At 47.1% G+C, this 16,070-nt stretch overlaps 2 protein-coding genes across 17 annotated transcripts in view; one reads left to right on the top strand and one right to left on the bottom strand.

Moving 5' to 3' along the window:
• Positions 1–300: 300 nt before the first annotated feature.
• Positions 301–10,672, bottom strand: LOC106732037 (uncharacterized). 14 transcript variants are annotated; one of them, XM_075937833.1, is made up of 5 exons: positions 10,536–10,670; positions 7,332–7,421; positions 3,580–3,679; positions 3,300–3,366; positions 301–2,472 (listed from the first exon to the last, which is right to left on the bottom strand). In XM_075937833.1, exon 5 carries the CDS (start codon positions 2,153–2,155, stop codon positions 1,040–1,042), a length of 1,116 nt encoding a protein of 371 aa, XP_075793948.1. In that variant the 5' UTR covers positions 2,156–2,472; positions 3,300–3,366; positions 3,580–3,679; positions 7,332–7,421; positions 10,536–10,670; the 3' UTR covers positions 301–1,039. The 14 variants fall into 14 exon arrangements, with proteins under 14 accessions (XP_075793948.1, XP_075793956.1, XP_075793949.1 ...); XM_075937841.1 differs by having other exon boundaries at positions 301–2,290; XM_075937834.1 differs by lacking the exon at positions 3,300–3,366.
• The window catches only part of TRIM59 (tripartite motif containing 59), a 37,125-nt gene continuing 31,503 nt past the window's right edge, over positions 10,449–16,070 (top strand). Inside the window, exons 1-2 of one of the 3 annotated variants that reach the window (XM_075937830.1) lie at positions 10,460–10,588; positions 11,347–11,497. The gene's annotated coding sequence lies outside the window, so the exon portion shown is untranslated. Of the gene's footprint in view, positions 10,589–11,346; positions 11,498–16,070 lie in introns of all 3 variants that reach the window. The other 2 variants (XM_006123438.4, XR_012906273.1) reach the window with 2 other exon arrangements.

Raw genomic sequence — 16,070 nt, 5'->3', positions numbered from 1 at the left:
AGAAAAGATCTCCCTGCAGGAGGCCCTGGAATCAGCAGCGAGGCCACTTTCAATAGGGGTGGCCTGCGCTGGTTGGTGTGGCTGCAAGCTTCAGGACTTCCTCTGGAGGTTTAGTACACGCTACAAGACCTCCCCTTTGAAAGCAAGAGTCTGTTCTCCAAACAGACAGACTCGAAGTTACATTTCCTCAAGGAACGAGCTCTGCAACCTACTAGGGATGGTCCTCATCCCTTAGCTAAGGTTGTTTTCACTCTTTAGTTAAGGTATATTCTTTTTTAAAAAAATTTAAAACGTGTGTTTAAGATTATACAAGAGAAACTACAATTTTATTAGATATGTGTGTATATATATTATAAGGCAAATCCATAAAATACTGGCTTAACGCTGTTACAACATTCAACAAGATCCATAATCCCTCCTTTTCAATGGCAGGAACACACAGGCTGTGGCAGCCCAATCCTCCTTAAAAGTTTGAGGACTTCCAAACCAGTAGGCAACTCTAAACTTAACTTGGCAGTGTCACTCCTATTAAGGCCATCCATGTGTTTTTAGAAGTAGTTTTAAGGCAATTTTAAAAGATGCTGTTTTATGAGTTTTGCTGTTGGAGAGTTTTAATCCTTTGAGGATCGGTTTTAAGGCACTTTGATGGAAGCCTTCCTCTCTGGTGAAGATGGATTCTGGTTCCCTCCTGATTGCTCCAGTCCCAGGAATTAAATGTTTTAGTTGAAGTCTCTCTTTTTTACAAGATACTTTCTGCCCCAAGGGTAGCTATCTTCTCATTTCGGAGGTTATTTGCCAGGGATGAGGCGGGATGAGGAAGGATTTTGCTGCATCCATCTCTATGTAGTGTAGAAGTGTCAATGATGTGTCCCCTTCTTGGGCTAAGTATGTTCCCCTCAGTGGGGAGAGGCTCAATGTCTTGCTGCAGTTAAAAGGATTTTTCTGCAGTGGGAGTCCATCACTGGCTGGATAAAATGGAGACTCTGCCATTTGGGAGGCAATCTCTCTCTGTATAATGCGGAGACTCTACCATTTGGGGTTAACTGCTGCCATGGACGAGACCCTCCTCTACCATTGGGGATTCAGTTTCTCCCCTTGTGAAGAGGGACTGACTCCCTGCCACTGGGGTGTCAATCTCCCCCTGAAGGAAGGGGAGACTCCCTGCCATTGGGGGTTCAGTCTCTGTCTGTAGGAAGGGGAGACGCCCTGCCATTGCTGATTCAGTCTCCCCCTGTAGCAAAGGGAGACTCCCTGCCATTGCGGATTCAGTCTCCCCCTGTAGCAAAGGGAGACTCCCTGCCATTCGGGGTTCAATCTGCTCCTGAGTGAAGGGGCGACTCCCTGCCATTCGGAATTCAATCTCCCTCTGTATGAAGTCGAGACTGCCTGCCATCCCCGGTTCCCTCTCCCCCTGTACCAAGGCCACCACTCTCTCCTTTCGGGCGGCAGTCTCCTGCTTCCATGCATCCAGGCTGCGCTCTGTCTCACTAGCCTCTTCTACCTCCCCCTCGAAGCTCGGTATTTCGTTTCTCCGCACCCTCCCAAGAGCGGAACGGCCTGCAGCAGGTCCCACGCGGGCGGAGGCGCTGCAGCTAAGGGCGGTCGCAATGCCCGCTAAGGCACAGGCCAGGATGGCGAGGAAGAAGCTCGGGCCAGGGGTCGAGGAGAGGCCAAGGGAATTCAGTTCCTTCTCAGTTTGGAGTCGGCTCCGTGTTAACTGGAAGAGGCAGGAGCACACAGCCGCGGCGCCAGCAGCGAGCAGGGCGACCACGCCGTGCAGGAGGGGGGCTACCACTCTGCCCCGCCGCAGCCCCAGGAAGTCCAGCACCAAGGCCCCGTAGCCGCACAGAATGGCCAGAATGCAGCAGACGGCTATGGAAATCATCAGGCCGCCTCCGGTCCGACCCAGGAGCGGGGAGTTAGGCGCGGGCTCTCTCGGGTTCATGACCCAGGCCGCTCCTAATACGAACTGGATCTCCTTGCCGCTCACTAGAACCCAGCTGGGGTAGGCCCCGGCCGTGCACATCACCGCCAGGGACAAACACTGGGCTACGGCCGCTGCTAGGCTGCCTTGTTGTCTTCTGCTTGATACCGAGATCAGCCGGCGCCGATCTTCAGAGATCGCCTCGCAGGGTGTCGCCTCTTCCGCTTTCATGGCGCCGGAGCTCAGAGCTCGGGAAGCTGGACGACTGAAGGGGAGTCAGTTCTGCAACCCACAGTGCTGCATTACTCCCATAGCCTTGAAATGACGGGGCACCGGAGCAACTTCTCAGGGGGAGTTGTCAGCAACCTGCGCAGATTTTAAGGGTTGTAGCAGTGTGGGCCATACTCCCCCATGCTCCCCGCCGAGCCCACAGTAATCACCCAGCAAGGCAAGGATTTTCTGGCAATACGAAGTCGGAAAATAATTATTGTGTTTACAAAAAGAAGTAGGGGTTGACCTTCCTTAATCGGACTCCAAGGTTCTAAATACTTGAGAGAAAAAGGAAAAAATATTAGAGTTAAAAGTATATCCTCCGGGCCAGATTTTCCTCTTACTTCCCTCAGTGTAAATCAGAAGTAAATGTTGTCTCCTAATCAAGCATACACAGAAGACAGTTCTGTCAGACATTAGCGCTAACACAAGTCAGTAAAATTGTATGGGTTACTCTCATAATTTTTTAAAATTCCTTACAAGCTGGCGAGTGTGACTAAAAGGGGTTGTTCTCTGGGTTTTTTTTTTTTCGTCTTTGAAAAAAAAATAAGTACAATTTTATCCAATCTGGTTTTTACAAAGAAATATGTTTGTTAACTAGCTTAAAAAGTGATTGTGGTGGACTAATTTTGTAATTTATTTATGGAATACATAGTTTTGTGTCAGCAAAATTTGTGGTTAATCTGATGAAGCAGGACAAAGAAAGATATTTTCAGCTATTTCACATATGTGTATATGGGGCCTTTCAAAATACCAATTTTATGTTACCAGGACAGATGTTTAGGTATTTTTGAGTGATGGTACTATTATAACGTACAGTATATATCATGATTTAATTACTTTTTCAAGGTTATTGCAATATTCTGTGTGTGTGTGTGTGTGTGTGTGTGTGTGTAGATTTTTAATCCACTATAACTCAGTATATTATAAATAAATACAAAATAGTCCATGTGCGCAATATTAGGTTCTTTGCACAATATTAGGTACTTTGACTGCCCTATAAAGTCTTGATGATTATCAATATAACAAATGGTAGCTCATGATATCAGTCAATTAATACTTCATAATTCATTCACTTTATGGTACTCTATTTTAATATCACCACCTTTAAGGGCTTGCGGGCAATCCTTCTAGTCTTGGATTGGATTCTCTTCAAAGCCTTAACACAGCTCCTAGACAAATGATCAAGAGACCAAAACTATATTGAACACTTGACATTGCTAAACACTTGGTTTTTAACTTCTGCATTTCTAAACATTAGTAAATGATATTAGGTCTGATCTTGATCCCATGGAAGCACATGAAAAAATTCTTTATTCCCTGGTATTGAATAAAGGTTCTCTTATTTAGCAGATGGATTTAACAAATATTTGATCATTACTCACAAATGGAAGCTCATCAGGACAATCTCATCACAGTCATCTCCAGCATTGGACAATACAGCTTCAAATTCCCTTTACTGTACAAATTTAAAGATCTCCTCCCCTGTCAATACAGGTTTAGAGTTAGTTCAAATCAGTTTTTTCTAGCTACTTTATTTTTGCTTTTCACAAACATCGTTGCCTTGTAGTTCTTACATATAGGGTGCATCTGCACTGCACACAGAGCTCGAAATAAGCTAAACAATTTGAGCTACGCAAATTGCACAACTTATTTCGAGTCAATTTCAAAATAGCTTATTTCGTAATTTGGTGCTGTCTACACAACAAAGCTAAATTTCAAAATAACCTGATATTCCAAAACGTCCCTTACACCTTGTGGAATGAGGAATATTTTGAAATAACAGCCTTGCTGTTAAGATGCGGGATAGCTATTTTGGGATACCTGCAGCATCCCAAAATAGCGCTGCAGTGTAGATGTAGCCACACTGTTAAATGTTATCAGAACAGACTCTCAAAATCTTTTTCAGGCCTAAATATGTCGTCTTTGCCAACACCTTGTACTGATCTTCAGTACAGGAATGTAGTTTATTCTTTAAGTTAAAATCCATCTAGGAAAATGCTAACTATAAGGCAATTACCCAAAAGGATATGGTAAATCCTTTGTGTATACAGATTACATATTGGCTTTATTTTTGTTTGTGTTAAATGTCATGTCAGATGACGATTACATCAAATATGTCAATACCAGCAAATAAAATTATGTAGTTTCAGCAAATTCATCAGTTTCCTCTCCCTTAACATGAGTACCTACTCTGATATTTTTAAGTGGACCAATGTGTTTGTCTGATAAATACGAAGAGCTGCATTATCTGGGGATCTTCCAGAACTGAAGGGCCATTTCCTACTTTATAAAGGCTTTGGAATATGATTCTTATAATCTGCCATACAGTTTTATTTAATTTGTTCTTGCTAAATTAAAAGTGTATATAGAACATGTATTAGAAGACTACTACTAGTCTACTACTACTAACCACTACTACTAGGAAAAATATATATATGTTAAATTTGTGATCATCCAAAGAACTCCTAAAATCCACATCTACCGTTTCCATAAGAAGTACAGGATTCCAGAAAACACCTTGATGCACATGTTCTCTACACTGACAGGTACCAGGATATCATGGCATTCCAGTTCCACAACAGTTGCAGAAAGCAGCAGCCTTCTCATATATACAAAAGCAAGTAACCATATCCTCAAACAACTGAAATCAGAGGCAGGAAAATAGGGCCCACCAAACTGCCAGAGCCAGACTGCCACTGTCCTATAGCCCAGAGGGAGCCTCATGCAACTCTCTGCCTGCCTCACCTATGCTACCTCTACCCCCCAGCACATCTTGCAGCTCCCATTGACTGGAAATCAGCCAATGGGAGCTGCCTGGGCCATGCTTACGGCACAGAAGGCTCCTCCCTCCAAGGGATATGTGGCACAAAGAGACGCATGTGGCTGCTATAGCTGGCTGCTTTGAATGTTGTGGGGCACGGGAGGCAGGGAGCCTGCCTGAGGTTCCCACTAGGCTGTTGGCTGGAGCCTGCTTAAGTCAAGCACCTAGCACCTCCCTCAGCCCTCTGTTACGCCTGCTGCACCAGTTTACAACACAAACCTTTTGCGTGCGCACACATGCACACCCTGCTCCTATACTCATACACCCTCCCAGACACTGCACCCTCTTCTGCACCCAATCCTCTACCCTAGGTAACAATCTTCTCCTTCCCCATGTCACAATCTAAACCTCTGCACTCCCTCCTGCACCTCAATCCCCTGCCTCAGGTCATAACACCCTCCAAAATTCCCTCCCAGACTCCACACCCTCTTCTGCACTCCAGTTTACTACCCTAAGCTCCCTTCTCCACCCAACCTCCAGCCCAGATCCCACACCTCCCCCATTAATATCATGGAAGTGTGGTCCTTGACCATTTACCAAATTCTTGAAGTAGCCCCTTGTGATGGCTTCCTTCCCATACTTTATGTAAATTGGCTTGTAATACGAATATGAATACTTCAAAGATGCTTTAAACAAAATATCTCATGTAACCTATCAATTTTAATGTTACAATTTGTTGAATCTGTGTATCCTATATTCAGGGCTCGCCAAGCCGCAGCGAGCCCCGCTCGCCAGCTGCACGGTTCCACACGCTGTGCATGCGCAGACCGCACTACGCATGCGCTGATCGTGCTGCGGCGCCATGCCGGGCTATAATCTACTTGCCCGGGGTGAGTAGATTACCTAAATTGTCGAGCCCTGCCTATGTTAGTATCATGTATCATTCTTGTATGTGAAGTTTGAAATATGAAGCGTAATCTGTTCATAATTGTAAATATGCTAATGAGAGCCATTAGTGATGCCCCAGAAGCTTAATGGCTTGGTGATCAACTCAACAGCTTGTAACAACCTTGTTTATCATAGAATCAAAGGGTTGGAAGACACCTCAGGAGGTTATTGAATCCAACTCTGAGCTAAAAGCGGAATGAAATAATCCCAGACAGGGCTTTGTTAAACCAGGATTTAAAAACCTCTAAGGATGGAGATTCACCATCTCCCTAGTAACCAATTCCAGTACTTCATCACCCTCTTACAGAAATAGTTTTTTCTAATATCCAATCTAGACTTCCCCCGACTGCAACTTGAAACCATTGCTCCTCGTTTTGTCATCTATCATCACTGAGAACAGCTTTTCCCATCCTCTTTGGAACCCCGATTCAGGTAATTGAAGGCTGCTATCCAATCCTCCCTTACTCTTCTGTAGACTAAATAAACCCAAATCTCTCAGCCTCTTCTTATAAGTTGTGTTCCAGCCCCCTAATAATGTTTGTTGCCCTCTGATGGACTCTCTTCAATTTGTCCACATCCTTTCTGTAGCATGGGGGCCTAGAATTGGATGCAGAACTCCAGATGAGGCCTCACCAGTGCAGAATAAAAGGGAGTAATCACTTCCTTAGATCTGCTGGCAGTGCTCTTACTATTGCATCCCAATATTTGTTAGCCTTCTTGGCTTCAGGGACACACTATTGACTCATATTTAGCTTCTCATCCACTGTAATCCCCAGGTCCTTTTCTGCAGAACTACTGCTTAGCCAGTTGGTCCCCAGCCTGTAGCAGTGCTTGGGATTCTTCCATCTCAAGTGCAGGATTCTGCACTTGTCCTTGTTGAACTTCATCAGATTTCTTGTGGCCCAATCCTCCAATTTGTCTAGGTCACTCTGGACCCTATCCCTACTGTCCAGTGTATCTACCTCTTCCCCGTAGCTTAGTGTCATCTGCAAATCCATTCCCTCATTCAGGTCATTAAAAAAGATGTGGAGCAAAACCAGCCTTGGGGCACTCTGCTTGATACAGACCCCCAACCAGACATCGAGCTGTGTCCTGTGAATCCAGAAAGCAGCTGGTCTAGAAAGACACGTGACCATGCCACCTGATACTGAAGTCGATTTTGAACCTGGTGTTTTTCCATGGGGAAGGAGGGATGACAAACAAAAGATTCTCATCCTGGAGGAAAGTCTATAAGTAATGGAAACTTTGCTGGCCTTTGAAATTGCCTGACCCACCCTAAGAGAAAACTTGAAGAACTTTGAAAGGCTGGAAACCCAAGTCAGAGACCGAAATCAGCTGCTTAGGGTAAAAATTTGCATGTAACAAGTTTCCTAGTGAATTAGAACTAGCTATGCGTTTTCTATTCATTTTAATTTAGTGACTTACTTTCATCTGTTTGTTTCCTCTTGTAACCACTTAAATCCTACTTTTTGGTATATTCTCTGGTCTCAGAATGGTAGCAGTGTTAGTCTGGATCTGCAAAAAAACAATGAGGAGTCCTGTGCACCTTAAAGACTAACAGATTTATTTGGGCATAAGCTTTTGTGGGTAAAAACCACTTTGTCAGATGCATGGAGTAGAAATCCCACACATACGTATAGCAAAAGAAAGGAGTTACTTGTCAAGTGTAGCACCAGTGTTACCAAGGCCAATTCAGACAGGGTGCATTTGGTTCACTCCCAGCAGCTGATGAAGAGGTGTGAATACCAAGAGAATATGCATTTTCTATTCATTTTAATTTAGTAATCTAATTTGGTCTGTCTTTATTTGCAGCCACTCAAATCCTACTTATTTTGTACATAATAAAAAACCCATTGGCTACATCTAGACTGGCATGATTTTCCAGAAATGCTTTTAAGGGAAAAGTTTTCCGTTAAAAGCATTTTTGGAAAAGAGCATCTAGATTGGCACGGACGCTTTTCCGCAAAAGCACTTTCTACAGAAAGGCATCCGTGGCCAATCTAGACGCGCTTTTGCACAAAAAAGTCCCGATCGCCATTTTTGCGATCAGGGCTTTTTTGCGCAAAACAAATCTCAGCTGTCCACACTGGTCCTTTTGCGCAAAAGTTTTGTGCAAAAGGGACTTTTGCCCGAACGGGAGCAGCATAGTATTTCCGCAAAAAGCACTGATTTCTTACAGTAGAAAGTCAGTGCTTTTGCGGAAATTCAAGTGGCCAGTGTAGACAGCTGGCAAGTTTTTCTGGAAAAGCGGCTGATATTCCGGAAAAACTGGCCAGTCTAGACACAGCCCTTTTGCTTACTTTCCCGTGCAATATAAATAATTGTTACCTCAGGGGAGCAATCACTGTGCATAGCTCTCTTTCATTGATAAAGGGAGCTAACCTATAAGTTTTCCCTGTGGAAAACTTTTACAAAGAGTAAGACGGATTTATTTTGGGTTTTTTGGTTCCATTTGGTGGTTGGTTTCTTGGGTGCTGAGCCCTAGAATTGCATCCTCTCAGAGCTGAAGTTGTTCAGTGTCTGCACTGCTTTGCATTTCTGCACCTTGTCTCGGGGAGACTAGAAGATCTGTCCCAGCAGGACCGGATGGTGGGAAGACCCAGAGAGCAAACAGATAGGCAGGGGCAGATGACCGTTTTGCGGGCCCCCGGGCAGCATAATTCCGCGGGGTCCCCCCTTTGCCGCGGCACCACGACGCATGCGCGGGGCTTTCTGAAGCACAGGGCCTGGGGCGGCCGCCCCGTTCGCCCTACCCTATATCCGCCCCTGCAGATAGACATCACTGGCATGATCAGCACATTGGGGAACAATCCCAAGCAGACTTCTGTGATGGCCCCCACCATACCCCCTCACCAAAATTATTGCCCACCGGCTCAACTTAAATTATATCAGGATTCTGTTCAAAATTGGCATTATTTTTAAAAACCCTCTATCCATTTGATTCAGCCTTGCTGGCAAATAATTAAGGATGCAAAAGCCAGCTACTCATGCACACGGCTGCCCTTTCCCCCAATGTGTAAATGTGTAACTGTGTGTAACACATTTACTTAAAAACTTTTTAACATATACAAATGTGTCCCTCCGTGCCCTATTACTCCATAGTCTAACAGTAGCCCCTCTTAGCTTTTCAAACAATGTCACCACTGTTCATACAATAGTCTTCTTCCCTGAAGCTCTTTCTGTCTTGAGGAGTCTTCCTGTATAACTTTGTCTGACTGAGTACATTTATACCAAGAATGTTAAGTAAATCACTTTGTTATTGAGCTAACCCTGGTGTAGCTCCAACAGTGCTATCAATGAAGCTGAAAGGTGCATTAGGATGGAATGGATGTAGATATTTTTATTGACATCTTATTTTCCTGGACAGCTAGTACAACTTCCATTGTTACTACTACTGATGTAGCAGTACTAATGTGAGACTAACAGGGTTGCCAGATGGTTTCAACAAAAATACCGAACACACTTGACATTACATCACAATCTACATTCCATCTTATTTAGCAAATACCGGACATTTATATTTTCTCAATTTGTTTCCTGAACAGAAAGCTCAAATACTGGACTGTCCAGTTCAAAACCGGACACCTGGCAACCTTAGAGAATTGCCTAATTATTTTTGCACTGACAAGGCAATTTGTCCAAACATCTCCAAGCCCTCACAGTGGCTACGGAATCTGTGTCTGATGGTCATTTCCTATCACTGAGGTAGGATGATCAGATGTCCCAATTTTATACAAATAATTCCAATAATTGGGACTTTTTCTTATATAGGAGTCTATTACTATTCACCCCAATCCCTGTTTTTCACCTGGCCCCACTGGAGTGAAGAGCAGCTTTACCATTGACCTCAACAGAGCCAGGATCTCACCCCCAAACAAGACCAGAAATGTAAGCTGTGAACACCAACTTTAAGTAGGGCCCTGGTATTTAACGAGTTCTGAAGCAGTAGCCACTACAGTGGCTATTGCTATAGCAAACTAGCCACACTCAACCAGCCAAATAGCCACAGTGGCTATTAGACACCACCAGAGTCGGGTATATCTACATTTAAAGTACTATAGCAGCTGCCAGGACAGCTGTGCCACTGTGGGGCTTCAGTCTAGACAACACCTACAGGACAGGAGGGATCCTCCCATTGGCTCAGATAATCCATCTCCCCTAGAAACAATTGCTAAATCCATAGAAAATGTCTTCCACCAGTCTAATGCTGTCCACATAGAGACTTGGCTTCATATCCTGCTCCGTGGCTGGATTTTTTCCACCCGCCTAATTTTTTACTGTAAATGTGTGGGATGGGCGGGAAGAAGGCCCTTCCCAGGGCGGGAGAGCTGCGACTGGCCAGCGCAACTAAAGCTAAAGAGCCTTTAACGGCCGCCGACCTTTGCCTGAGGCGGGGTACGTTTGAAAGTAGCAACGGCTCAAACCAACCCCTCGCCTCAGCTTTACTTTTGAACGGAACTTTCGGCGGCTGTCGGTTGGCTGCAGGGTCCAGCGGCGCATGCGCGACACGGGATTCCGTAACGTCTCTGCCTCTTCCTTCCTCGCCTCCCGTCCGGAGAAAGCCTCTGATTGGAGGGGGCCGGGGGAGCGGTTTCGAGGCTAGCTGCAGGCTGAGAAAGCGAACCTTACCTCACCTCGGGAGGGAGTCAGTGGCTGCCTGAGGGGAAACCTGTGCGAGCCGGGTGAGTTTCCTTGCTACGGCGGGGAGGGACGCGGGGCAGCTGAGTGGGCTGCGGGGCGTGTGGTGGTTGCAGCGGATTAACGACACGGAAGGACTAAGTGTAGGAGGTAGTGGGGCCCTTAAAGGGGAAGGCACTGGGCGCTGTAGCCCCCTTTCTGTAGCGGGAGCAGCTAAAGACGTTCCACCTGTGCCCTGGCAGCGCGGTGGGATTGTCTCAGGAGGGTCAACTGCAGCCCCTTCCTCTCCGCGGGGCTCCCGCGGTCTGCTCTCCAGGCGTTGCCATAGTTCACTCAGTGGGCGCTGCAGGGGCACGGCCCTTGCCCTCTCCGTGCCTGTGCGGATTGCGGGCCCTTCTCTGGGGCTGCTATGAAATGTCTGAATTGAAGGAACTTGTGCTAATAGACCTGCTGCTTGTTTATCAAAGTGGCTTGCGGTTTTTGACTGGAAGGCGTTGTGGCGCGCGACTGAAGTGTTCGTGGTTAAAGTTACAATGGGGAGGGAGGGGATAGAAAAGAAGGGTTACTTGTAAGCATCGCCCTGAGATGCTAAGTGTGATGCTTACTGGGGTAATGGTTAACTGGTCTTCCCTCGCCCGTCTCCCCCTCCCCCAGGCTGCTACCAGTGGAGGGCTGCTTTAGTTGAGGTCCCCTGCCAGGGATCCTGCTTAGTTGGTTAACCAGTTAAACGTTAGGTTAACCTAATGTGGAACTGGTTCACTGATTAATCAGGATTTAACTGATACTTCTGCTATTGCACCAGCCATGGTCTCATCTGGGAGCTGCAGTCATGCCTCCAAGACTCAGAATCTGACCCCGAGGAGAAGCTGTATTCCAGGGCACCAAAAGGTCTCGACTGAGGCTTTGGGACAGCCTATCTTGGGAGAGTGACATATCACCAAGACTCGGTGTTGGTAATTGCATCATCATTGCCGGCTACTCGTGGGATGGGGGTAGATGGTTGTTCTTCTGGGCGATATGTCCCATCTCAGTGGGAAGAATGGTGTGCATGAGATCCTGTACAACACAGAAAGCCTCCAGTGTCAAAGGGAGTTGCAGGTTTCTGGTTGGGAGTGGCCATAATGGGCTTGTGGACTCTATTGCTTTGTGTTGACAGTTGACCGCAGAGGTGCGGTCACTGAGGTTTGGTCCTACTTGGGACTCCCTGTTTTTAGAAGTGGGAGTAAACCCCCTGTCGTGCTTTTTTTTTTTTTTTTTTTTTTTTTTCTGGGGCACTAGGGATTGAGAGCGGTGTCTGCATGCCAACAGAGGATCTCTCAGTGTGGTCACATGGTGCCAGGAAGACATGTCCTTACCTGGTGCTGGACACACTGATGGCACTGGTGTACTCTTCACCAAGGACAATGAACTTGGTGCTGGGTCTAAAGACTCTTGCTTTGGAGGCTGAAGAACAGCTTTCACCAGTAACATCTTCAGCTGTTGAGCTCTATCCTTCAGGGTTTTAGATCTGAAGGTCTTACAAATTGAGCACTAGTCCCTCTGATGGCTTTTGCTTAAACATTTCAGACACAAAATGTGGGGATTGCTTCTAGGCATGCACCTTGTGCAAGTTTCATAGTTTTGAAGCCCGGCGACCTAGGCATGTCCCAGTGTGAGTGACTCAAGGGAAGGGAGAAGCCCTCCTAAAGAGCACTTCTAACACTAAACAACTATACTAACTGCTTAAATCTGAACTAAAACTAATAACTATATACAACTATATATAAAAGCTAGCTGATAACTCACTGGTTGAAGATGAGAGCAGTGAAATTCTAGCTAACCATCAACAGTGGTAAGACAGAACTGAAGAGGGGACAGGTTGGCTGGGGTCTATATTCAGTGCCACAAGGGTGCCACTTCAGGGAGTGTTCATGCTGATCTTATGGCTAGCTGTAATGTTAAAATCTGTCTACAGTGCATGTGTACACACCTGATTAGAATTCACACTAACAAGCACTTGAACAATAGACTCTAATGCCATTATAATGAATAGAGTTTGTTGTGGCAATCTTGACTCCACTCAGGCCAGAGCCTTCCTCCCCAAGACCCGGTTCCAAGCAGGACAGACCTGATCCGAAATGTTTCATGAGAGCCCATCCTCTCACCACCACTCATTCGTTTCAGAAGTTGGACCATGTGGCAGCTTCTACTTACATGGTCCAGCACGCATGACTCCATCTGAGGCCTTTACAGGTGTGGCTGGTGTCCCCAACAGACACAACATAGCGTAATCAATGTACCAGATCACATATTGTTGTCACTTGCACAGTAGTTGAATCCTATATTGGTGTTGAAGGTCGACCTCCTTGTAGCTCCCTGCCTGCTGGTAAGGTCTCTGATGCCTTACATTTAAGCTGGGGAGCCCACCTATGTTATTTCAACTTGCAAGATCATTGGTTGAGTCATAATTGTCTCATAAATGTCAGGGAGCTCAGAGGGCTTAGCCTGCTAGGCTTTCCTGCCACATTTGAGGGCAAAGTGCTTCAGGTCCTGATGAACAACATACTACAATGTTCTATATCAACAAGAAACAGAGAGCTTGTTCATCAGCCCATTGTCAAGAAACTTCCACCTGTGGAATTTCTGTATACACCATGCCATTCATCTTGTAGCTGCATCCCTCCCTAGAGCCAGGAATGTGATCCCTCCATCATGATCATGTTCCAAAGGTGGGAGATTCCCCATGGGGACTTATTCACATCCAGACAGAACTGGAAGTACCACTTTTTTCGTATGGTTTGGGGGATTGACAGAGTCTCCCTGTTAGATACATTTTAGCTCATGTATGTCTTCCCACTAGTGCCAGAGTCCTCATGAAAATCAAACAGGACATAGTGATTGTGTGTAGAGCCTTGTGCAGATACAAAATTTGTCTCCACCCACATCTATGTCTGCAAAAATGAGGCGCAGATATTCACATTGACATCTGCAGATACCTGTGCATATCCACAAATTTTCAGGTTTGTAGGTACAAAATTTGTATCTGCATCCATATCTGCAAAAATGAACTGCAGATATCCGCATCGGTAGATGTGGATATCTGTGTATATCCACAGATTTGCAAGGCTCTGTGGATGTGATTCTTATAGCTCTGGTGTGGCTGACTCAGCACTGGTTTGGTATGCTGCTGGACCTCTGGGGAGGGAAGTGAACAGGTAACCAGTTAGTCGGTTATCCAGTTAGCATCACCCTTAACAGGAGACTTTTTACTGGGTAATAGTTAACCATTACCCAGGAGCAGCCTCCCACCCTGCAGCGGGCAGAGGGCTGCTCAAGCCCCAAAGGGCTGCTGGCTCCCAGCCCATGTGAGCTGGAAGTTAGCAGTCTTGTGCAGGGCCGGAAGCAGCGCACCTTCCCCTCCATGTCTGCCGCCTCCACCCACTCCCCCCCCCCCCCCCCAGCTTCTGCTTGCAGCCCCACACAAGGCTACTAACCCCAGTAGCAGTCCCTGCCTGTGGCACTGTAGCCACTCCAGGCAGGCCATGGCAGGTGGTAGGCCGCTCCAACCCTCCCTGTCTGCCCCCATTTAGTCAGTTAACTGGTAAAACTTTGCTGAACTGAATAATTATTTAGATGGGATTTTACATCCCTACCTCTCAGTGGCCACCCTGATGTCCCAGAACCACAGCAATTTACATTAGGGATGTTAACTAATGATTAATTTACTAGTTGAGTAGTTGCTGGAATTTCTCTTTGATGAAAAAATTGCTGCTACTGATTAAATTTTTTTAATTAAAAAATTATCATCAGGCTGGACGCTCCACACAAGGTTGCTCACGGACGGGCCACTCTGAGCTGCATTCCAGTGCGTGCTCGCGGCCACCACTCTGCTCATGCTCACATCCCCTCGCCCCTCACATTTGGTGTCCCAGCCAGCGCATGCTAAAGGCTGGCCACTCAGTGCACGTGCCCCGCACCTGCAGGGAGAGATGTGTGGTGATAGCAGTGGCAGCGGCAGCAGCGGTGGCTCCAGCTCCAGGACCTGGGTTAGAGCAGTGGGTGCCTGGCTCGGAGGGGAGGGAAGGGGGTGAGCATGGCATCCTAGCCAGCACATGCTCCTCAAAGCCAGATGCTCAGCGAATGCACCCCAGCACCTGGAGGGAGATGTGCATAGCAGTAGCAGCAGTGGCACTGGGCATTAGGTTGGGAGAGGAGGGCGGTAGCGTTACAGTGGGGGGTAAAGAGGGCTGGTTCTGGGGGCGGGGATAGAGATTGGGTTGGCAGAGTGGGGGGAGAGTAGGAATCCCAGTACTGCATGCAGCTGTCATGGAGAGCAGAGGAAGAGCACCCGCTTCCTGAGAAGTTGAAGCTGGCATGCAGTCCCAGGACTCATACACACCCTGCACAGGCAGGCAGCAGAGGGAAGGAAGTCCCCGGCCCAGTGACAGACCCTGTGTTTCAGGAAGTGCACCAGTTTTTTATGGGCGGGGAAGGGAGGAGAGGGGAGGGGAAGAGCAGCTCGTGTGCTTCCAAAGACCCAGGATCCCCAGGTGCCAGCCGAGTTGTCCCTATCCCCTCTCCCTGGCTGGATCCCCGCTCCACCAATAGCACCCTGCCACCTGCCCCAGCACCCACCAGCACCTTGCCCCAGTACTCTGTCCCCTACCCCTAGTTGGGGCCACATTAGTGAGGCTTGGGGTTTTTTGGAGGAGTTGATTTTTGAATCTTGCTTGTGTGGCCCTGACTGACTTTTCTGTGGGCCAGTGGCCCCTGACTCAAAAAAGGTTCTCCACCCCTCTTATAAATAAAGACAATGCTGAAACATTGTGTTTGACATAATATTATTTAAAAATGAAGCCTGGCCAACAAGCCCCCATCTGGCTGCAGCATCATAACACTCCTGCATCCCCCAACCCCAAACTTGAGCCTATGATACACTGGAACCCCTTGTCCTGAGCCTCTCATCCCCTAACTCCTGCACCCCCACATTCCCAGTCTTCTGCCACAACACTCCTGCCCCATCCACACACTGCAAATCTGTGTCTTGAGTCCATCATACTCCCAGCCTCCCTGCCCTGAGCCCCTCATGCACACCAGCCCAAACTCCTGCACCTTCACAGCCACCAGCCTGTGGCTTGCTCAGCACCCCAACCCTCCACCTGACCCCAACACTCTCCAGCCTGGAGCCCCCTCTCTGAGTCAGCATCCTCTTCTCTACTTCCTCCTGCACCCAAATTTCCTCCCCGAGCTTGTCCTTCTCACCCTTCTCCTTTTTTTGTGATGGTATGCCCCGGGACCTATATGCCCCCGGCATGGCCTCTTCTCCCTCCCCCCCAACAACTTTCACCCTGGTACGTGGCTCTTCACACTCTATCACTGCTATTTTGGCTCTTCATCTCTAATGGGTTTGCCACCCCTGGACTAGTTGATAGGCACTTCCGCATTCCTCCTTTGAAATGTACAAGAGCCCTCCCTGGGGCTCTTGTACATTTCAAAGGAGGAATGCAGAACTCTGTGTGCAGCCTAGGGCAAGAGGAAGTCCTGCTG

The sequence above is a fragment of the Pelodiscus sinensis genome, chromosome 10 (assembly GCF_049634645.1).
Source record: "Pelodiscus sinensis isolate JC-2024 chromosome 10, ASM4963464v1, whole genome shotgun sequence".
Lineage (NCBI taxonomy): Eukaryota > Metazoa > Chordata > Testudines > Trionychidae > Pelodiscus > Pelodiscus sinensis.
This window is presented reverse-complemented; position numbering and strand designations above follow the sequence as displayed.